We start from the raw sequence: 23,769 nt of genomic DNA on the forward strand, positions 1-23,769 counted from the left end.
AATGGAGCTTCTATTTCCGTAATTACACATCCAGCTGAAGGTGGATGTCACCTTAGATCTTCAGAAAATGACCTACCACGAAACTTCCAAACATTTATTTTGCATAAACATGAATTAGCATTTACTAAGCTTAGTTGTTCAAGTCTCTCTTCTGGGATCCATTCATTACATAATTAATCCTAAGTATCCTGATTGGTGTTTTATAGTCTGGTAGGAAAATCAGTTATATACGTCCAAAATTATAGTACATTACCAAGAGTGATGAGCTCATAAGAGTTATAATTTCAGAAATGTTAGATAATTATATTAGATTGGTCATAGACTAAACTAATGTAGCAGAAGGACTCCAGCATACAACTTTCTAGGCTCAAGCTAGAAGGAAGTTTACTTCTCTCTCATGCAATAGTTCAGGGGTTGGAAGGGAGTCCAGGTTGGGCAGATGGCTCAGTTCCATCTGTTACTCACTCAGGTAGCCGTGCCCCAAATCCCCATCCTTATCTGCATGGTCATGGATAGATCACCCCACCAACTGCCTCCCCAGCTTGAAAGTAGAGTAAAGAGAAAGTAAAGGGTAAGCAGCTTCCTTATGATAATCTGGAGGTTGCATACTTCACTTCCCATCACATCGTACTGCTCTCAACTTCAACATTTGTCTACACCCAGCTTCAAGAGAGATGAGGTCAAATAAGTCTCTCTGTGTGGTCAGATGGTCAGCTGTCTTAGTCAATTGGGGCTAATATAACAAAGTTCTAGAGACTGAGTGACTTATAAACAACAGAAGTTTATTTCTCACAGTTCTGGAGGCCAGAAGTTTGAGATCAGGATGTAAGCATGATTACATTCTGGGGAAGTCCCTCTCCCAGGTTGCAGACTGCTCACTTCTATCTGTGTCTTCAGGTAGGGGAAGAGGCAAGAGAGCTTTCTGGGGTCCCTTTTATTAAGGCACTAATCTCATTCATGAGGGCTCAGACTTTACGGGACACAGACATTCAGTCCATTGACATCAGCTAAAACTTGATGGTGGTAGAGGGGAGTTCCATGCAAAAAAAAAAAAAGGAGAAGAGATCAGCTATTGAGAGCCCATTAATATTCTGCCGTAGTGAGATGCCCATAAGCAGAGATAGGACTAAAATTCAACTCTACAGTGATCTTCACAGGTATTCCACCTGTGGCAAGGGGACCACTATTCCCAGTGGCTGCGGCCACTCTGGCGAAAACAGTAACCCCTCAAGCCTCCTCTTAAGATTCTTATGTATTTTTTAATGCAAATAATAGAAAATTAGTGAATATGTTGAATAAATAATATTTATCTTCTTTACATTATTCTCATCATAATTATAGTACTAATTTTAAGCCTTGCTAATAATTCACTCAACTTTCAGTAAATGCTATTGATCATTTTTATAAGAATTAGGCCCTTAAAACACACTGGTTTAAAATCTTGTATAACCCCCCAAACAGTAACATGTCCACATGAAAATCTAGAAGACCTTGCACTTCTTTTAATCTGCATATGACAAGGTGTTTGAATTTCACTTGCTCTTCTATAATGTGGTGGTGAGCAAAATATTTATCATGATGGTAGCAAAGATACCCCTTACTGATTATGGGATTGTGGATGTTGTTGGAATTGTTTTCCTTTGGAGACCCTCTCAATATCTCTTACTAGTTGAAATACTTAATAGATGTAGAGAGAAAGGCTATATTTGGTGTTTTCCAGCCAGTTTCCTCAAATTTGTTGCATTGAAATTCTAGCAAAATAAATTTGGAGAAGGTAGTTGAGCAGAAGCTAATTCCCCAACGAATCCCCAATCCCAGTTAAAGATGATCAGAGTCTTGCAGTGAGCAAAACCACTCCTCATTATAATGCATTCAGGATCCGTGATATATAGAGCTTGTAGCAAACAGATCTTTGACAATTAGATTATATAAAAATAACATATGTATTAATATAATTGGCAAATTCCTGTGCATACTGTGACCGCTCAATACACGTCAGCATCATTCTCCAATCTTTTTCAAAGTGGCAGCCTGTGTTACATCTGGTGCTGTCCCCAGGTATTCGCCAGAATTTCATGGTCCTCACCACAGCAGACATTTTAGCCACATTGTAACCAGCAGTTGTGTCTCTGTCTTTATTTGATCATTGCTTGCCTTTTCTATAGACTTTTTTTTATAAACTGTCCTTTGCCTTTATAGAAAAATTATCCTGTCCCTATTTTAGCAGACTTTCCCAGGTCTGCATACATACACACAAGGGTCACTTTGCACTTAGGACATCTGAGAACATTTAGAGTACTTGCTTCCAATACCAGACCATTGTCTGAGTCTCTTTTCTCTGCTCATTCTAAATTGCCTTTTGTGCTAGGTCATAGAGATACTGAGTAGCAACAATGTGCATTCCCTTTATATTTGTAGAAACTTCTACTTCTGTCACAGCAGGTTCAACCTTGCAGCCTCATTTAACTAAATTATGCTGTGGAATTTGATCAGCCCTCCAGTATCATGCCAAAATTAAAAGAAACTGTCTAGTCTGACTTGACTTTGTCCTATCTTTTTTTTGACTCTTCAAAACTCAGGCGTGTTTTTGTGCAGGCTTTGTAAAATTGTTGAAGAAATCCACGAAGTTTGGCACTGTGCCCACAAGGTCTGTCTGAAGGAGGGCTGCTGCCGGCAGCCCCGATTCACAGATTCACAGCAGGATGCTGTTTCTCTTTCTTCTCTCTTCTCCTTGTCTTTTTCCTTTTTTCCCTGGTGCTCCCTTTCAATACAGCTGCTGTAGCTCAGGGCAGTGCACTTCAAAACAAAGAAAGAGAGGGCTTCTAACACTTTGGGGGGCTGAGTTTTGTGGGTGTCTTGTACTTTTAGCTTAGGACATGTTACTTCTACCAAATACACAGCCTTCCTCTCCTTATGGAGCAAGTGAATCCTAATCATTGCTGTGAATGTCGATCAACTGACGATTTATGTAAAGGTAGGTTTATGTTTATTCTTGCAGTATTAGAAATTATTTTGGGATGCAAGACCTTTCCTAAAAAGCTAAAAATCAGCATTTTAGATAAATACTGGATTTCACTTCTTGGAAATTCAGAATTTCCCACTCGAGCACAATTTGGCATTCATTCATTAATTTATTTATTCAATAAATAGATTATGGAGTCTCCACTGTGAAGTACTGTGTCAGAGGCTGTGGATACAAAGGTGAATCAGAGAGCTAAGCTTTCCGTTCTCATCCAGCTTAATTCTAGGGGGAAGAGATAGCCATAAGCAAGCAGACAAAATAACTTAAAACAGGAGTAATGTCAGGAAGAAACTAAAACAAGATGTGATAGAAAATACTAGGTGGCAAGAAGAGAGTTATTTTAGATAAGCCAAGCTGGAGAGACCTCTGAAAAACGGTGGCAGTCGAGCTGAGACATGGACAATAGGAAAAGTACTGTAAGGTCTAGGGGAGAAGTGGAGTGACCCATGCGAAGGTAAGAGAGCTCGCGGAGGCCTAGAGCAGAGAAGGATCTTCACATCATTGAGGAGGAGCGTAAAGAAGGCCCGTGTGGGGGAAGCACAGGGAATCTTCTGGGAGTTATGTCCGGAGACGTGTGAGAGGCCACACCACGCTGGGCGTTGCAGTCCTTTGTGAGGAGTTTGGGGTTTATTCCAAATGCAATAGAAAGATGCTGGAGTGTTTTCTCTAGGGGAGTGCCAGCGCTGACTTGTGTTGTGCTATGCTGAAAATGGACGGCCAGGCGCACAGGAATAGGGATAATAAGAAGAATTTTGAAGAGGCTGTTCCAGTGGACTAGAAAAATGAGGCAGCATGAATTTGAGGTGACAGTCACGGGAATGGAGAGAAGAGGCTGGGGAAAGGCGCTGAAGGTGCTGATGATAATTCTGGAAATGAGTGGTGTCTATAAGATTAAGACGAAAGGAGCTGGACAACGACGCTGTCCGCACGCTGCGAAGTTGTCAGTTTTTCCCTTCACTGGCGTCTGGGTTAACAATTCTGAAATCATGATGCATGTATACTGGAAGTTAAGACTGAGTAAGAGGATGGCAGAAGTGGGAGCTCGGTTTCTCACTGTGGGAGTGGGAGGTTACAGATGAGCCAGGAAAGGAGGCTAGAATGATCCCAGTGGTAATAGATTAGGGTTGGAGACATCAGTAGGAACTCATGTTTAGTTCAATATGCATGTGGATACCTACAGAAATGTTCACAGAGATATGTATGCACACAAGTTAGTGTGCACATATTTTCTCTTGCTCTGTTATCTGAGATGCTATAGAAACAAGGATCTCCCCAGTAGCCATGAGCACACCCAGAACCCCGACATTGCTTTCTAATTTTTCTGTCTGTGGAATTAGAACAACTTTAAAGTTCAGGAAATGTTTGGAAAAAAAATTAGACAAAAAGAATTTTAACATAGAAATAACCTTTACATTATGTATTAGTTTTATCTATACACTGATTCCTTGTTATGATGGAATTATTTAGAATCAACAGGTCTTTAGAAATTAGAAAGATTTGAAGTCTACAAATTATATATATATATATATATATGATAGTTCATGACACAGAAGTATATTTTACCTTTTCCAAAAGACTCTCTTTTTAATAAAGTTTGAGCTATTTAGGTGAATTCAATCATGGAAAGAGCTTTTAGGTTCAAATGAATGTGAAAATCATGAATTAGTAATATATTAATGCCTGGTAAACTGAAACTGCTTATGTCCATAACTTTAAGCCTATTTTTAGAAGACCAGCAAATAGAAGAAAAATTAAATCAGGTTAGACTGAGTGACAGCCAAGAATTCACTAATTAGAAATAAAAGATAATGCCACATGACTTTTCACAGCAGAATGCTGTGATTTTTAAAAATTGTTAAACTCCTTTTATTATTTTCTATATAAATGTCTTAAAATTAGATGTGATTTTAAAGTTTAGTCTCATAAAAACTAAATTATATATCTAAATAAAATTATACAACCATTATTTAAATGAGATCCACTTTCCTATGCAAGGATCTAAAATGCTTTATTTGAATTACTCAGATGTAAATTTTTCTATGCAATTTATAAAACACACATCATCGGTGTGTGTGTGGTGTGTACATAAATGCAAGCTTAAAGGTCCTAATTGAAAAAAAAAATCAATAAAGCAATGCCCAGAGCATTGAAAGAGAAAGTGGGTGATGAAGATGCTAGGAAGCCATCTCTTAAAATATCTGAAAATTACCTCCATTTATGTAATGTGGTCTTTGTATTTTATTGGTCACTTGTGTTCTCATGTTTTATTTTAGTTATTGGATCTTATTGTTATTGGTTTGAGTCCTGGGTTATCCATTTAAAGCGATTTCTGCTATAATCCTCTTCCTAAAGGTAATTTGCTCTTTTTCTAAGTCACCGTTAATTGCGTGAATATTCTTGAGTTTGTCTCATTCTGAAATGTCGCATACTCTGTTTGAGCCGGGACCTGCAGCTGTTTCCTGTGGTCCTCTTGCTCTCCTTCTAGCTCAGCTGGCTCCGCACCTCATGTTCAGCGTGGCATTTGGCCTCAAGCATCAGGAGCTTGTCAGATTGCTCCAAGCCAGTTTTCTTCCACCTGCTGTTATAGCTTTCCATTGATTAGCTCTAATGCAGCACTGTCTTATCGTGTCCTTGAAACATTTCCTCTGCTCCTATCATACGCGGTTGATATTCTTTTTGGCTGCTTACCCCTACAAGGATAATCTTTCTTTACTTTAGTTGGAAAAAATAAGAGGCTTCGTCTTGCTTCTTGCTTCTAAGCTAGTTAGCGCTACAGCTGCTTGCTCACATTCTCTGCTCCGAGGCTGGGCACCTCCCACCCCACTGGCCCCATCCCACCTCTCCATGGCCAGACTGGCAGGCGGTCATGAAGTGCATCATGCACAAAAGACCACACTCGCTTTCTAGCCTAGTGCCGCTTCTGCTATCTCCACGCAATGCCCTGAACACAAAGGTTTTTTTGTAACAGCTTTTCTTGTAAACCTGAAGGTTTTGGTAAAACTGCTTAATTATAACATAGGAAATAAAAACACTTCCAGGAACTAGATGTTAAAAATGACAAGTCTCAGATGCCATGATGAAAGTTTTTAAAAGAGGGGTTAAACCTTTCACGGGAGGGGTTTGGCAGCTGGAGCTCTCAAGTGTGACCCTCTCCAGGAGTTGATCCTGACCTGAAAGAGCTGCTGTGTCTGAGGTGACACCCATCTGGGGAGCAGCCCATATCTAATAACTGGGCTTTGCTGCTGTAAAGGCTCTGGTCTCTCTACTTTGAGACAACACTGAGGAACCAACCCCAACCCACAGCCCCTGTAGGATCTGCCCAGGCCTTTGTCTTGACGGCACTGCCCTTCATGTCCTTTCTCTGCCCAGTCCTGCTGCCTTCTCTCCCTGACAGGTGTTATCGCACAAGCTCTGCCAGGTCAGCTTCCTGCAACCAAACCTCTGTGTCAAGAGTCACGTCGCAGGGGATCAGGTTGTAGCTCTTCTCCCTTTGCTGGAGAAGAGATTGAGACCTGGATTAATTTATGCTTCCAGTGACTCAGCTGACCAGTGGTAGAAGCACAGGGAGAATGACGTTGCCTGACCCTCCACGACTCTCTCCCTCCCTCTGAGGGGGTTGCTGGCCTCAGAGATGTGACTGCAGTTAGGGCAAGCTGAACCTTTTTTATGACCGAGAATCGTAGAGTTTGGAATATAAGAACGTTGACTAGGGTATCCTATAGCTTGTCTTAAGACAGTGTCCTACTAAGGAAATGGTCGCTGAAGACTGCCATTCTGTTAAATCTCTAAAGTTTGCATTAATTTTCCAAGACACTTTCTCCACTTTCCCTTTAGCAATTACATTTTTCAGTTTGCAGGAAGAAGTGCTGAGAAAGGCAGTAGAAGTTATATGCCTTTGAAATAGTGGTTGTTGTGTAAAATCTCAAACATTTATAACAGACAAGTCTATCCCGTCTCTCGTGTTTCTCACTGTTAAGATGGAAAAGAAAATACAGTAACACAGAGGAAAGCAGATAATGGACAAGAAAGGACAGGGACCCAGGTCCTAGCTCTTCAGTTTTACTTTTTTCTATTAAACTATCCCAAAATTATTTCTAACATTGCATTTTTCGTTTAAAAGCATTTCAACTATATTGACACAATTGTGACAGTATGGTGTGGTGGAAGTATCCTGGGTTCATCTGTGTTACCTCAATCAAGTTCCTCCACCTCTCTTGGTCTCATCTGTATAGATAAAGTTGGAATACTGATGCCTCATTTGGAAATTTGCGAGGATTAGTGATAGCACATATAAAGTGCCTGAGTATTTGATCCAGATGCTCAGCAAGTGGTAAATATTCTTAATTTTAAGATAATTAAATTTATAATTTGGAACACTGAAATAAATGTTTACTGTCACCTATTGCCTGCCACTGATAAAATTATGAAATACATTTGGTCTTTTCCAGCTCAAGTTTGACCATTCTGCATTCATTTCACCTTTTCTAGATGGCCACCCAGCGGTCCCCTAAAGCTACCCTCACCCATGAGCTTTCTCCAAAACTCCTCCTTCCAAAGCAGTTCATGTCTCCTTGCTTCGTGTTTTGCCTGCCTGGTGGTCCCTTCCACCAGTAGTCTGCTTGGTATATGTATGATGTCATATATACGTACGATTTTTCCTCCTTTAAGTCACTTCATTTGTCCAAGCCTTCAAACTTTTTCTTACTCTCATTGCTCTTTGCACAAGACTGTACACACGTTCTTAAGACGCTCTGTTGTAATTACTTGTTTCCTCGTCTGCTGCCTCCCAGACTATGAGCCATCTCCAGGGCAGGATTCGTGGCATCTTCACATTTGCAGTCTGGTCACTAAGAACAACTTGGCATGTAGTCCGGATTTCTTGGGGAAAATGGTCATGAAATATATAGACGTTAATTTTTAAGAGCTTTGTTGAGGAGTAATGTCTACTTATGTCTTCAATATTTATTTCTTTGGGTTAATTAGCTGTTCTTTTCCAGTTACTGGTAATGGAGGCTGAAGTGATTCCTTTGAGGTCTTTCTTCTTTTATAGTATAAATGTTGTATGCTGTAAATTTCCCTCTAAGCATAGTTTTTGATGCATCCATCAACTTTGATATGTTGTTTTATCATTTTCATCTAGTTCAATATTTTCTAATATCCCTTGTGACTTCTTTAACCATTAATTAATTAGAAATTGATCGATAGGGTTTTTCAAGCCTTCTCTATCCCTAATGATTTTTTGTATATTTGCTCTTTCAATTAAGAGAGTAGTGTGGAAATTTCCAACTGTGATTTGGCTTTCTCCATTTTTCCTTGCAGTTCTATCAGTGTTTGCCTCATGTGTTTTGAAGCTTTGTCACTAGGCACATAAAAGCTTAGGATTGTTATGTTCACCCTTTTCTCGTTATGAAATAACCCTTTTATTCTCTGGTAATATTCTTTACATTAAACTTGATTGTGTGTGGTATTAACATAGCAACTTGAGTGTCCTCTTGATTAATGTTAGTGTTCTTTTCATTAATATTTCCCATCATTTTGCTTTTATCTATCTCCTTATATTTAAAATATGTTTCTTGAAGTCAGTGTATTATTGGTTTTATTTTCAATCAAATCTGACAGTCTCTGCCTTTTTCTCTTCCATGTGTCTAGTTTACATGTTCAATCTTTACTTTCTTGAACATACTGAATACAATTATTATAACTGTTTCAGTGTTGTCTACTAATTCAACCATCTGCGTCATTTCTGGCTAATTTTTGATTGATGGTGTGTTTTTTTTCCTCATTATGGATTGTATTTTCTTGCTTCTTTTCATGCTTAATAATTCTTGATTGGATGTCAGACACCATGACTCTTACTTACTTTGGTGGGTGCTAAATATTTTTCTATTCTGAAAAATACTCTTGAGCTTTCTTTATGGATGTAGTTAAATTTCTTGGAACAGTTTGACTGTTGCACCTATTGCTTTTTAAGGCTAGATGAAGGGTGAGGCAAGTTAGGAATTGAGGGTGAAAATTTTAGATAGCCATTCACTCTCAGGTTTGTACAAGCAGTGAATCTGAAATTGTGTAACTCTGACAGTGAGTACCTAGATTTTGCATGCTAGGCACCTCACTAGCTTCACCCTAGTCAGATCCGGTTGCTTATAAGATTCCTTATTAAATGACCCAGATGGCATTTACTCTAGAGTGATTTTTTCCCACTCCCGAGGCTAGAGCCTTCCCGGTACTCCAACTGCTATCCCATGAATGATGAAGATGTCTGCTCTGACTGTTGGGAGCAAGCACTCTTCTCAGCCCTGTGAGAGTTCTGGGGGCTGTTCTCTCTAATCTCTTGGTAATTCTTCCAGTTGCCTTGGGTAATTTCCTTACATGCTTTCATTGATCAGTACTCACCTGATGTTCAAGAGGGGCCATCTGCAGGTCTCTGGAATCCTCAATCTCCTGTGAACTTTAGCTTCCTTGACTTCCTCATACTCTCATCTCTGTTTCCTCAACTCAGGGAGACTGCCAGACTCAACCTGGGTTTCCACTCCCTGTGCCTTAGTCCTGTAACTCTCTCCAGGCAATAAGCTAGAGGAATTTTAGGGACTTTCTCATTTGTTTTCTGTCTCTCAGGGAGCATGTTCCGACACTGTCTGATGTGCAGTTGTTTGAGAGCCATTTTTCATTAATTTTGACTTTTTTTAAACTTGATCAAGGCAGGAAGGTAAATCGAACCCTTGATACTCAAACTTGACCAAAAGAGGAAGTAGTATATATTCAAGCTTGGCCAAAAGAGTAATATTTTTGGGAGTTTTGAAATTCTTTTTTATTTAAATTACTAAATAAGCCATGGCTGAGAAAGAGTTTGGAATTGTTTCCTGGAATCTATTTAATTTAATTTAATTTGTTAACCACCCTAGTGGTGTTTATATAACATTTAACCTTTGGAATGGATGACGTTATCCTCATCACATGAATATCGTGTATTAGAGAGCAAACAGCAGCAGCGTTTGGCACAGGGCAGAGGTCATTCTGAGAAGTTTTCAAGTTGTTGGTAGCTTCCATGTTCTCATTAAGCTGATACCTGTGAGGGCTTGTGGTCATATTTATTTAAATTTCCTTTGCAGATTTTAGAAATATTTTTATGTTATCTTTATATGAATATTGAGACACATGTAATCAACCGAATACCCATTTGTTGACTATAAAGTTTGCTTTTGAGAAGAAGAAAGAAAGAAGGTCAGAAAAAAATGATTTACTTGTAAATCATTAATGACAGGGTCTATGATCTACCATGTGGCAGGAGTATATGTAAATTGACCTGATAAAATTAATGTACTTTTCATTTTCTTTTTGAGAATTCCACAATAATTGGAACGTGCACCTTGTGCTGTTCCTTATTGCTATGGTCTCTTTGTATGCCGATCACTTATGCTTAATTTTCAACCTTTGATGTTACCAGCATCCGTTCTTCCAGGACTGTTTCTCGGCTTGACTCCTGGGCTCTCTACTTGGGCCTGCTCTTAACTTTTTGCTCATTTTTCTATTTAGTTTCATGATTATTTCCCCCTTACTCATTATTTGAGGATTTTCCAGAAGATTTAAACCTGGAATCCCTATTCCTTTTCTTTAGTATTTTCTCCATTGTTACTCTTTCAGTGAGAAGAAACTCAGCAACTTTCCTGGTCCTTATCCCTTTCTTGCTCACTCTAGGATACACCTATGGAGATGTTCCACAGATTTGAAAACAAAGAGCATAACAATGTTCACAACTAAATTTATCATGTTGCATCAACGGCCAGCGTGGCCATATTTATGCATCCTTTCCAACTGGGTCACCATCTATGAATTGTTCCTAATGTTCTTGTTTCTTCCTCAGTAGCTAACTCTTGATTTGCTGTTTAAGTCTTGTTGTCATAGTTTTGCAGTAACTTATATCTGGTTAAGGCCTGTGTTGTTTGGATGGCAATGGCCCAGCTACTCCTAGATCTAGTTTATGCAGTTAAGACAACATCTGCCCTTAACTTAAAGATGTCAGACCACGAAAGGATCAATTAGAGAAGCCGAAGTTTGAAACCTGATCATCCCACGGTTCACCTACTGTAAATGCTTTACGCTTCCCCAAAGCCATTTCACACAGCCAAAATCGTTTTGCAACAGGCATTTTTGTGTTCTCACCTCTCATAAGCTTATAATGTCTTCCAACTACCATTCAAAGCCTTTTGAAAAGCCTGTCTATAGATTTCAAATCCATTCAAAAGTGGTCCTTTGGCTTGTGTTAAGTTTGCTAGAGTCTCTCCTGGCGCCTGCCTGCCACCCTGCAAATTTACCAGGAGAGCGAGAAACATATTATTTTGAAACCCCATATGATAGTTTTGCTCTCGGTTCTGCATGAGGAAACATCATAACTCTCCCAAATCCTTATACCCCTGTTATTATATCAAACAAAGCTCTACTAAGAAAACTACAGATTTGATGGCATTTTATCATTCTCATTTCTTTTGATGTTGACAACCTTTTCGTAATAAAGTTTACTATAGTGCAGAACAGTGGAAATTCTGGATCCATCATGTGCAAATCCTACCATCAATATTTGCAGCTGTGTGACCAGGGGAAAATTACTTAACCTCTCTGTGCCAGTTTCCTCTAGAAAAGGAGGGCAATAGTGGTACTTCATATACACTGTTCGTACATATAAGCCACTTAAAATAATGTCTAGCTCATACCAAGTGCTGTATCAGTGTTACTAATCATTATTATAATGGAGCAGGAATAATGAAGTGGAATTAATATAACCTAAAAATAGAACTGGCGTGTCTTTCCCCTTTGCTTCCCATTTTAATAACTATTTTCCCATTTTAATGATAATATCCGCTCCAACAGACTTTTTTCTAGTTTTATTGTTTCTGAAATTGGTATATGTTAGAATCCCTGTATACTCTGAAACTTGTATTATTTCCCTAAAATTGGCATGGTGCTTCAGAATTGGGAGATTAATTAAAACTTGCTGACACACATTGAGCACTTCTTTTTTTTTTTTTAAAGATTGGCACCTGAGCTAACGTCTGTTGCCAGTCTTCTTCTTTTTTTTCTGCTTCTCCCCAGAGTCCCCTGGTACATAGTTGTGTATTCTAGTTGTGAGTGCCTCTGGTTGTGGCATTTGGGACGCCGCCTCAGCATGGCCTGATGAGCGCTGCCATGTCCATGCCCAGGATGGGAACCAGCAAAACCCCGGGCCGCCAAAGCAGAGCCTGCAAACTTAACCATTCGGCCACGGGGCCAGCACCACTTATTCTCGTTTAAGGGCCCTGCTAATTGTCTTACTTGCATTATCTCATTTATGTTTCACATTGGTAGGTTTTATTTTTCAACCCCATTTGCAAGATATGGAAATTGAGATTTAAGTAATTTGTCCAACATTATATGGTCTATTTCCAGTGTAGAAACAAAGGTCTGTCTGATGCCACATCTGATGCCCATAACCCACCATGCTATGTCTGTTTCTATAGACACTTACCACAACGACTTTTCTAAAAATTATCTTTCCCTTCTCATTTTGCTAAACCTTACCACTTTACACATTTAAACATACTTAAAACACTACCTATTTCACCTTTATATATCCTCAAGATCACTTTTTCTTTGAGTGCTTCCCATCTAGCTCCTGTTTCTTTTCAGAGTTATGGCATTTCCACAGCATTTCTCCTTCACTGTTACTTTTCCCATGGAGAACGCAATTTTGGAAATGGAAGGTACTAAATAATTGCTCCCTACTGAGAAGTCCTCCTTACTTTTGTCATGTAACTGCCATCTCAGCATCTTCCTGTTTCAAGAATTGGCCACGATTCAGAGAGCTGCAGAGAAGAAATGTCAGGTTTCGAGATTTGAAAATCTGATTTTTATAATCTTCCTGAAAATTACATAGTCAGATTTTTCTCATCCTTCCCAAAGGTGGCGGGTGGGAGTGCAGGGCAAACATCTGTGGACAAACACATCTCATATTCTTAGTTTACGTTTCAAGTATTGTGTATCATGTGAGTATTTGAAGTTTTACTTCCTTAAGCTACAGTGAGATGACCAGAAATTCAAAGTTTAAATACCTCATCTGACATGCACCTTGGGAGACCCACTTTCCAAGTGAATTCACCTAATGATATTTCATTGATTGTACACAAGCTGCTACAAATGCTGCTCCTCCGCTGATGCAGTCCACACTTTTGTTCACTTAACTTTTCTCCCATTTTCTTGTCCCAATGAATATTAATGCTATATTTTATTGTAGTATCATGTTTGCACTTTTCTCCTGGAAGGGGATTTCATATGACATTCATTCCATCACTTAAACAGTTGGGTTAAAGGTTTGATGTGAGAGCCTAATTAAGTCACTGAGTTGTGACCACATGCGCTTGCCAAATCGAAAGGGTTATGGAGGGAGATTCAGTGAACCTAATTAGAATGACAGCCTGTGTGACAAGCCCTGGTGTACACACTTGGCTTCATGAGGTCTGATGGAAACATGCCATGAGAGGAAAGAACGGTGCCCAGTGTTCCTTTCAAGAAATTCTTTCACATCACCGAATGCCTGCATTGGGTGCAGAATTCCCATTACCCAAATAAGAATTTCTTTCTTGAAGCATCTATGGGAAAGAGTGCAAATTACTTCAAGGAAGGATTGAAGGGAATTAAAAGTGGAGTTCAAGTCAATTCAATAAGTTTTTACCAAATACTTAATGTGAACTCATTACTGTGGGAGACACAAAGGGACATTCACTATCTTCAGGGAAACTGGTTAAAAATTAGTTAAAGTGAAAGTGGCAGAAATGACAATTGGGTTGAATTCATTTGCTTTAAATTAGTTTTTCCAAGCCGCTGGAGTCTCATATGTTGGTAGTATTTACATGTCTGAGTCTTAAATCTTTATGTAGAAATTTAATGATTTCATCCATTTTTCACAATTTAGGTTATTTTGATAATTTTTTAAATGAAATTGTGGATGCATTTATAATATTATGTGCATTTTTGCACTTTTCTTGTTTGCAGCTGGAAGTATATATTTTAATTCATCCTCAATTATTTCTCTTTGCTTACTGACATTGTTCACATTAAAATTTTAATAATGTTTTTCTAAAATAAAATTGGCTGACAATAAAAATCTTCATTCCCTTTAATCATAAATTTATAACTTTGTATTACCGATCAATTACTTTAAACTTCACAAATTAGTTTTTAATAGCCTTTTCCCACTTACTGTTGTTGTACTTTTAAAATTCTTATATTCATTTTAGGCCTCTGAGGACTATTTACATTTTTATCTAGATACGGAAAAAAGTGCCTTAAAGTTATAATTTGTTACTGATTCACTGTTTCCAAAATGTGATTTTGTCCAATTGGTTTCTGAAAATATCGTTTGTTTTCTACTATTCCCACCAAACTATGAGCTATGTAAATTTTACTTATTGTACATATATCTGGAAGAATACGTGATATATTTTACATTGATATTTTTATTTATTGTTCAGTTGAGCAGATATATATTAGCAAGACACTGCTGAGGGATAGACATTATTCTGGACACCATATAGACAAAGATGAAAAGATGCTGCTCTGATCTTGACCAATTCAAGGTCCAGACTGGAGGCAGTTGGGTGCAATGCAGTGTGATTCAGAATGGATGTTTGGAGACCTGTGTTGTCTCATTCAATCCCCTCACTGTGCCCTGTGAAATAAATACTGACGGGGACATGTTTTTAGTCAATAAACGGGGCTAGTACGGGTAAAAGCAGAGACTTACTATCAGTTCTCTTTCCCATCCCATTCCCTTGTCAAATGAAAACGAGGCTGTACAGAGGACAAGTGTTTGATAGGCATTTTTCAAATCCTAATATAGTTGTCAAGATGTTAAGATAAACACAGGATCTGTAGACAAGAACAAAAAGGGAGACTTTATACTGGTCTAAGGTGGCTGGGACGAGTTTACAGAAGAGGAAGCTATATGGCCCAGAACTAGAACTGCCCGTCACTGCACAGGGCTTTGTGCACGTGGAGGGCACCAATGGCCATTGCTATTACAGAGGGCAGCCGACAACTACACATCATCTGCAACAACTGGAGATATGACTTTAATTATAGATACAGGTACACGCTCCATTTATCGCTACTCTTTTCTTTGATGGTTGCTAATTTTAACATCTACATTATTTCCTATTAAAGATAGCTTTCCTAGCTTGATGATGTGGAACGGCAGAAATAATTTCTCTTTTTGAATTTTATTATTTGTCTATGTTTCCAAATATTACTTATAACTCTCTGTTAAAAGTTTTAAGGCATGGATGTTTTCAGAAGCCTACTTAAGGAGACCTTTGTTTTCAGGAATATTTTTTTCCGTCAAAAATGTTGAAGTCAGTACGATTACATACTTTCTGGCACTATCATTGCACAGTCAATTTTTGCATACGGTTTATTACTTACTTTTGTTTAAATAGGCTGTGGGTGATATAGTGGGAAGTTTGTCCATGCAGCAGCAGCATCTTGTGGTCTATTTCATATTTTATTGTACTTTTGTTATGATGATCTTTCTGTGCAACAATTATAGTATCTGTGCTAAAGAGAATTTTAACAAATGATTTCTTGCTATTTTCAATAGAAAAATGGATGGAAAAGTTGTGTAGACTATGTTCAATTTTCAGATGGCTCATTTGCTTTTTTCTAATTCTCAAAGCAATTACTTGTTGTCGTTACCTTTATCAGGTTTTAAGATCTTTGATAGATTTACACAGAAAGAGTCTGGTCTTTAGGGAAACAGTATATCTGGACACAGTCCATAGTGAGTATGTGTCTTCCAATAATGAGTATTACTAACAGCTAATGAAAATAATAAAGGCCCTAAAAAAAAGGAAGGATTTGTTAATTCTAAATATTCCTGGATGAGAACGACAAAAACTAAAAGTATTCATACCTACAAATTCTCTCCTTACCCTTTTTCTCTTTCTCTCCCCACGCATGGTAGAGATTCAGCAGCCTCATGTCTCTGATAATAAGTTCCCAGCTTATGCTGGGTGACAGGTGTCCTGAGTCATTAAGAGAAATGCTCCCCCAAGATAAAATTCAAATCTTCCCTACCTTAGAAGATCATAGGCAGTTAAATGCTGAAACAGTTAAAAATGTTTATAAACAATCTTTTGTAAATAAAATTCTTGTCTTAGAGATAGTGAATGTGGGATTAAATAAACAATTTATTTTGTAAAAGAAGCAAAGATGATTGTAGACTATCCTGAACTATTTTCTATTGTGTTGTCAAACAGGTTTTTGTAGACTGTTTTCAGAAATTATTTTTTAAAAACTAGAACTGAACACACTTTGACTATGGGAAAAGTGATTTTATAGATGTCATAATATTAAATATCTAAATAGTACTATTTGTTTTCTGTGTTTCTACATAGCTTTGTTTGTATATATTTAAATAATGTCATAATAAATGCATTTTAAAAATCACTGAGAATCCCTCCCCATTCAATAGGAAAGTTCTATCTATTTCTCAGTTTACAGAAAAATAAAACAGAAAAATTACACTACATTATACATATATATATATCTCAAAATGCACCCCCATACCCGTTCAAACAATTGGATATAGATATAAAATCATTTAATTTTTTTCATTTAGAAATATTTTTTATTTCGAAATCACTCCTTTTTTAAATAGTAGGACTCTCAGTTTATTTGAATACTACGTAATAGCAGCTAGTTTACTGATGACAAGCTAAACTTAAACCAGAAATAGGGAGGCAATAGCCACAATCATCAACTTCATCCATTCAACTTAATGGTTCAGGAATTACATTCAAGATTATGTTGCATGAGCATGGAATGGCATCATGGCGGTTAGGTTTCAAGGCAGTTGATTCACACAGAGAAACGTTCAGTGTAAAAAGTGAGACGGTCAAGCAAGAGCAGACTCAAGCCCGTCTTATTGAAATGCGAGTGAATACAGTCCTCCTATTGTTAAAACTGATACTTAAAACTTTTTTGTGAATCAGACACTATAGAAATGCATAGAGCCTTACAGACAGCTTAAAATATAATAGTGGGCACAATTTTTTTTCAGTCTGATAGGTTAATGAATGAGATCTTTAATTTATTCTTTAATTCAGCTATTTATCCATCAAATATTCTTCGAAAGTTGATTAGCGATGTGTATCAGCCAGTGCTGGTCCTGGAAGAATAAGGATAAATATGGCGTGAATATTAACGCATGCTTTATTTCTGATATCACTTTTTCAGATATCTATATCCTACTGTATTATCTGGTTGCTAACTATATAGGAGTGTAGAATCTTAAATTTAGAAAAATAATCTAGACATCATTCAGAACATTACATCTAAGCAGAACTGTGTTATTCCCTCTTATCAAAATGCATTTGCCTATGCTTTTAAAATAATCTTTACAAAAGTACTGAATTGCAGATATTGTAAAACATGAATACATTTCTTTTTAATTTTAGGCAAAATTAAAATTGTTTTGTGCTAGGTTTGCTAATTTTAATAATTTAAATGTGGCTTAAAAATTAGTTTAATAATTTAAAAATAATTTAAAAGTCGAGTTTTGGAATATAAGTTGATTTCAATAGAAAATCTTTAACTTTTATTTCTTTCTCCTTTCTTCTTCCACTAGTTTTACCGAGCCACACATGTGGAAATCCTGGGGAAATATTGAAAGGAGTTCTCCACGGAACAAGATTCAACATAGGAGACAAAATCCGGTACAGCTGTCTCTCTGGCTATATCTTGGAAGGTCATGCAATTCTGACCTGCATTGTTAGTCCTGGGAACGGCGCATCATGGGACTTCCCAGCTCCCTTCTGCAGAGGTATGTACTGTACAACAAGAATGTGTTGTGAACTGACACCTGACTAAGTCACTGGCTTTGGAGCTGATATTGCAATAGTTTCCTTTGAAAAGAAGGTACATCCTGCTCGGTTTTCTTGTGTCAGCTCATTCTGTTCCCAAAAGTAATATCGTACGTTACCTAAGAAACCATGGCTAGACTGTATAAGGTCAATAAGAAATTTAGATGTATGTTCTCTGAATATCCAAATTTTTTTTTAATTCTGTTTCTCAAATTCTATGGAATTCTGCATATTTTTATCACCTCTCATCAGAGCATTCTAAGATTTAATACATGTTTACATCCTTCTTGATTTGATGGTATATTTTTTATTTTTTTCTCATTAAACATGACAAGCATCCTTTGATAATTAATTTATACCTTTTAAGGACTCTTTCAACATTCTTCGGCTTTTGGGATAAGGTGTTTATAAAGGAATGCACCATTCCAAGTGCTCATCATCATGATTTGGTGCAAGGTTAAAATTGCTTTTCCCGAAGCCTTGAGATTTTTAGCCTTTCCTTTAACATTATTTTACCGATGTAATAACTTTAGGAAAGAGCATACTTCGACTCTTAGGTTTTGGCTTGCCTAAGAAAAACTCATCTTATGTTTTCAAAAAGAAAAGGGTAGCTAATGTTTATCGAGGTTTTAGTGTAATGTCAGAAAATGTGCTAAGCATTCTACTCTGATAGTATTATTTAATTCTCACAGCAACCCACTGAAATAACAATTATTGACACTCATTTAACAGGTAAAGAAACAAAAATTTAATTTTCAAAAGGTTGCAGAGATAGTTTGTGATGAGTTAAGACTCACGCCCGTGTCTGCCTTTTAATCCATGTTCTTAACCAGGCCAGTTCAGTGCCTTAGCTAGATGTCATCACACGACAGTGTGTTGTTTTCATCAGTATGTTTTTATTTTAGCCTATGCTATTTCACAAATATTTTCCTTTTTTTTCCATTTTTTTCTGTTAAATGTTGTAGTCTCATGAAATCCCCTGATGCTAATTATTTTAGCAATGGCATATTCCTCCCACTGCGATTCTTACTACTGCCAGCTAGTATGTATTGATCACCCAGTATGGGCCAGGCATTACTCTTTCACGTTTAATCTTCACAAGTAGGTATTTTATTAAAGACTCGTTTTACAAGTAAGAAATCTGAGGGTTGGATAGGAAATGTGACTTATTCAAGGTATCCCTGCTGGCAGTTGTCAGAGTTCAGATATACCGTGTTCACATTATTCTTCTGTCCTAGGGAAATTCCTATTATGAGTATTTTCTACTCCAAATGTCCCTTATTCCTCCTGAAATGCTCATTCTCTGTGCATGCTCCTGAGGTCCGTTGTATCTCTCTTCTTTGTTTTCTTACTGCTATTAAGTATTTTCCACCTTTCTACTGTCAAGATTGGTGTCTCAAAATTCAGACCTCTGTCCCATTTCCCTTGTCTTTTCAGAGATTCCCCTCAACTAATTGGTCACATTTAAGGACTTGCCACTTGGATATCTTGAATATCTTCCATATTTCTTATTGTTGAGTTGTATGAGTTCTTTATATATTTTGGAGATAAACCCCCTGTCAGATATATGATTTGCAAATATTTTTTCCCAGTTGGTAGGTTGCGTACCCTTATCTTGTTTCTGTTCTCAGAGGGATGGCTTTAAGTTTTTCACTATTGAGTATGGTGTTGGCTGTGGGTTTGTCATGTATGGCCTTTAATAGGTTGAGGTACTTTCCTTCTATACCCATTTTATTAAGAGTTTTTATCATGAATGGATGTTGGGTCTTGTCAAATGCTTTCTCTGCATCTGTTGAGATGATCACGTGATTCTTGTTCCTCATTTTGTTAATGTGGTATATCACATTGATTGATTTACAGATGCTGAACCATCCCTGAGTCCCTGGAATAAATCTCACTTGATCATGGTGTATATTATCCTTTTACTGTATTGCTGTATTCGGTTTACCAGTATTTTTTTGAGGATTTTTACATCTATGTTCATCAGCGATATTGGCCTGTAATTTTCCTTCTGTGCATTCTCCTTGTCTGGTTTTGGTACCGGGGTAATGTTTGCCTCATAGGATGAGTTAGGAAGCATTCCACCTTCTTCAAAATTTCGTAATAGTTTGAGAAGGATAGATATTAAATCTTCTTTGAATGTTTGGTAGAATTCTCCAGAGAAGCCATCTGGTCCTGGACTCTTGTTTTGGAGAGATTTTTGATTACTATTTCGATGTCTTTACTTGTGATTGGTCTACTCAGATTCTCTATTTCTTCTTGATTCAGTTTAGGGAGATTGTATGAGTCTAAGAATCTGTCCGTTTCTCCTAGGTTATCCAATTTGTGGGCAAGTAGTTTTTCATAGTATTCTCTTACAATCCTTTGTATTTCTGCAGTATCCATTGTAATTTCTCCTTTTTCATTTCTAATTTCATTTATTTGAGCCTTCACTCTTTTTTTCTTGGTGAGTCTGGCTATGCGTTTGTCAATTATTTTTATCTTCTCAAAGAGTCAGCTCTTAGTTTCATTAATCCTTTCCACTGTTTTTTCAGTCTCTATTTCATTTATTTCTGCTCTAGTTTTTATTATTTCCCTTGTTTTGCTGAGTTTGTGCTTTGCTTGTTCTTCTTTTTCCAGTTCTCTTAGGTGCAGTTTAAGATTACTATTTGAGATTTTCCTTGTTTGTTGAGCTGGGCCTGTATTGCTATGAATTTCCCTCTTATAACTGCTTTTGCTGCATCCCATAAGAGTTGGGGTGTTTTATTTTCATTTTCATTCATCTCCAGGTATTTTTTAATTTCTCCTTTGATTTCTTTGTTGAGCCAGTTGTTGTTCAGTCGCATGTTGCTTAGTCTTCACATATTTCTGACTTTCCCAGTTTTTTTCTTGTAGTTGATTTCTAATTTCATAGCCTTGTGGTCAGAAAAGATGCTTGAGATGATTTCAATCTCCTTAAATTTATTGAGGCTTGCCTTGTTTCCCAAATGAGAATTATTCTTAATAGTGTTACTAACAGTAACACCACTGTATCCTTTTACAATGACTTTTGCTAGTGTGGAAAATTTACATTTAACTCCATGTGTTGACACTTAACCTGAACAGCAGTTAAATGTGTGTACCATTTCTACAGTCATGTGGTGCTCTTTAAATAAAACCAATATAACCACATATTTAGTAAAGTCAATTCATAATAAAATGGGAAGTCAGTCAGCTCTACCTAAAACTAATTCCCTTACATGGGACACCAGTGTCAAACTGACTTGTTTCAAGAATGAGAGTTCAGATTTTCTTTTTCTAGAGGTATAATATTTCAATCTTCTTCATTTATCCTGGAATTTTCACCTTAATACTCTACCTTCCTTAATTTCATTTCATTATTGTATATTGTTCCTCTTGTCTCTTCTAGTCTTTACAAAGATTTGCTGTTTCTGTATGTGCAGGATGGTGTGCAGGGGAGAAATATAAAAGGGAAAGAAGGAGCTAGATAAATTAGATGCTCTCAGCTTAGGACTTAAGTGCCTTCTTAATTTTCTTTATGTTTCCCCTACTTTATTATTAAACCACAAAGTCTATAATATTAGGGGCAAGGATATGTTATAAATTACTTTGAGCTCCAGGATACTGGAGGGCCATAGCGTATCAAATCCATAAAAGAAGGTACTCTCCTTGAATGGCAAATATGAGTAGCAGACCATTGCCTCTGCGTGTATGATAGAGTCATACAAAAAGACAGAATGGAAGTAGGCAAGGATCCATATTTGGAAAACTCTGCTTCATGAGGAACTTACAGTTTGATCCAAGAAGCCCCGTGGGAGAAGTAGCCCTTTGCCCACACTGGCCTACCTACAGGTTGGAGGTAATGGCCCTTTTAATGTCTTCCTTTAGACCCTGAAATGACCCTTTCCAGTCCAACTCTCCAATTCTGGATCTGATTTTTGTAAGCATTAGCCTGATCATACATCAACTGCCTTAATCTATGTATCTAATCACATGGGAAATATGAAGATGTTTGGGGATGTGAACTCTTGCTGGGGCTGCCAAAGGCTACACTAGATTATACTCTTGGAAGATGAGAGGACAGTTATATTAGGCATATGCCATTTGAAATAAACCAGCTCTGAGAAAACACTAGTCTATTTCAGCCAGAGATTCATGCTCTCTCTTCCCTGAATATCACCTTTTGGCATGCCTTAATTCTTGCAGTGATGGACCACTTAATATTTGAAAGCTATGCTTCAGAAAATAATTCTTAGCAACAATCGCAGAGCTGAGATCCCCAAAGTCATAGCTCTGCACCTTTTCAATTACAAGCTGTCCTAAATAATTTATTTTTATATATTCTACACTTTACAGATTAGCCTGTACTAACATTATGTGCACAACTCATATGAACTACCACAGAAGGGCATCTAAAAATCACATTTATATAATCTCAATTTGTAAATATGCTGAAGCCCATCAATGCATGATCCTGTTTGTACCTCAAATCACTTTGAGATTTATGCAGGGAAAGTAGTTTTAATCTTATAATAAAAACATGAAAATAAAGCTTCAAATTGTGTTGACATATGTTGTAGGTTTATGATTCAGACATTATAACAAGACAACTATACTTTTGATTGTATCATCTCACTTCTACTAAAATTTGTTTCATTTAAGCAGCATATGCACATAATTTAAAAACTTAATAGCACTGAGAGGATTACTATGAAAAAGAACATCCCATCGAAACACCCATATTCTTATGCTGCAGACATTCAATAACATTTAACCATTTGGGCGCTTTTTTTGTCATTATTATCTTATATCTGTTTATACTGTTTTTTCTTGCTTTATCAATTTTAAAAATTTTAATTGACATCTTGGTATGGATATTAATGTACTTATATCACTCCCATTTACCATGTCTTGTTTCTCCCAATTTAATTTAGATTTCCCTATATTACCTTAATAAATTTAAATAATATCCTTGACCCTTTATGCCTTATTTCTTTAATTTTTTTCCAGCATTTTTGGTCTCTCTGCCTTATAAGATGTGAATACTCTACTCTTGCCTCTACTCTTTCCAGTGTGTCTTATAATCCATTTCTCCCTCTCTATTCTCTATCAAAATTGTTAACATATTTTATCCTGTAATCATAATTAAGTACTTATTAATTTGTATAAATTCTAAAAAGCAATAAACAACACATATTATTATAAGTGTGTAAATATTGTTCATCATAGAGCCAAGTATTGTGCCTATAATGAGACTTCCTCCTCTATGATTCCAATGTCCAGTCCTTACACTACTCAAAGAGAGTTCAGATGAGTTCTTTCTTAGCTTCAAGTATTCATAATAATGCCTTAATTACCTGTGTTTCACATTTGGACCAAGGCCTTCTTGTTCTGCTTGTTTAGTTAATGTAATATTAGCAGGCTAAAATGCAAATATCGTTTGCTCATATTAAACTCCAAACGATGTCTCTGACTGGCAGTGGGTTCTGATATTAATGATGATTTAGGGACTTCCACATCCGGCTTTCAATCAAAGCTGTCAGCCTTGTCTCCATCCAGCTGGTAGAGGGAAGAAAGAGCCCGGGTTGTTATGGGCAACTCCCCACACATGCACTGGACTGCATTGGTTAGACTCAGCTCTGTGGTCCCACTTAACTGCAATGAAAGCTAGGAACTGGGGTCAGCTTTAAGCTCAGGAAGAAACAGAAGCAGTTTTAGTAAATGGCTGGCCTGTCTATGCCATGGCTACCTTGTAGTTGTCCTAAAATTTTGAATTATCTTTATTTTTCCCAGTGTTGGTTAATGAAACTTAGGTTTCATCACAATAATCCAGATATCTTCTACTTTATACCTATCTGGGTGTTTTCTAGGAATGACCTC

At 37.2% G+C, this 23,769-nt stretch overlaps 1 protein-coding gene across 2 annotated transcripts in view; it reads left to right on the plus strand.

Moving 5' to 3' along the window:
- The window catches only part of CSMD1 (CUB and Sushi multiple domains 1), a 1,831,060-nt gene that overhangs the window by 851,580 nt on the left and 955,711 nt on the right, over positions 1-23,769 (plus strand). For both annotated transcript variants that reach the window (XM_070598372.1, XM_070598373.1), the window contains exon 4: positions 17,676-17,870. In XM_070598372.1, the coding sequence (XP_070454473.1) occupies positions 17,676-17,870 (195 nt within the window). The remainder of the gene's footprint in view (positions 1-17,675; positions 17,871-23,769) is intronic.

This window comes from Equus przewalskii, chromosome 28 (assembly GCF_037783145.1).
Source record: "Equus przewalskii isolate Varuska chromosome 28, EquPr2, whole genome shotgun sequence".
In the NCBI taxonomy this organism is placed as follows: domain Eukaryota; kingdom Metazoa; phylum Chordata; class Mammalia; order Perissodactyla; family Equidae; genus Equus; species Equus przewalskii.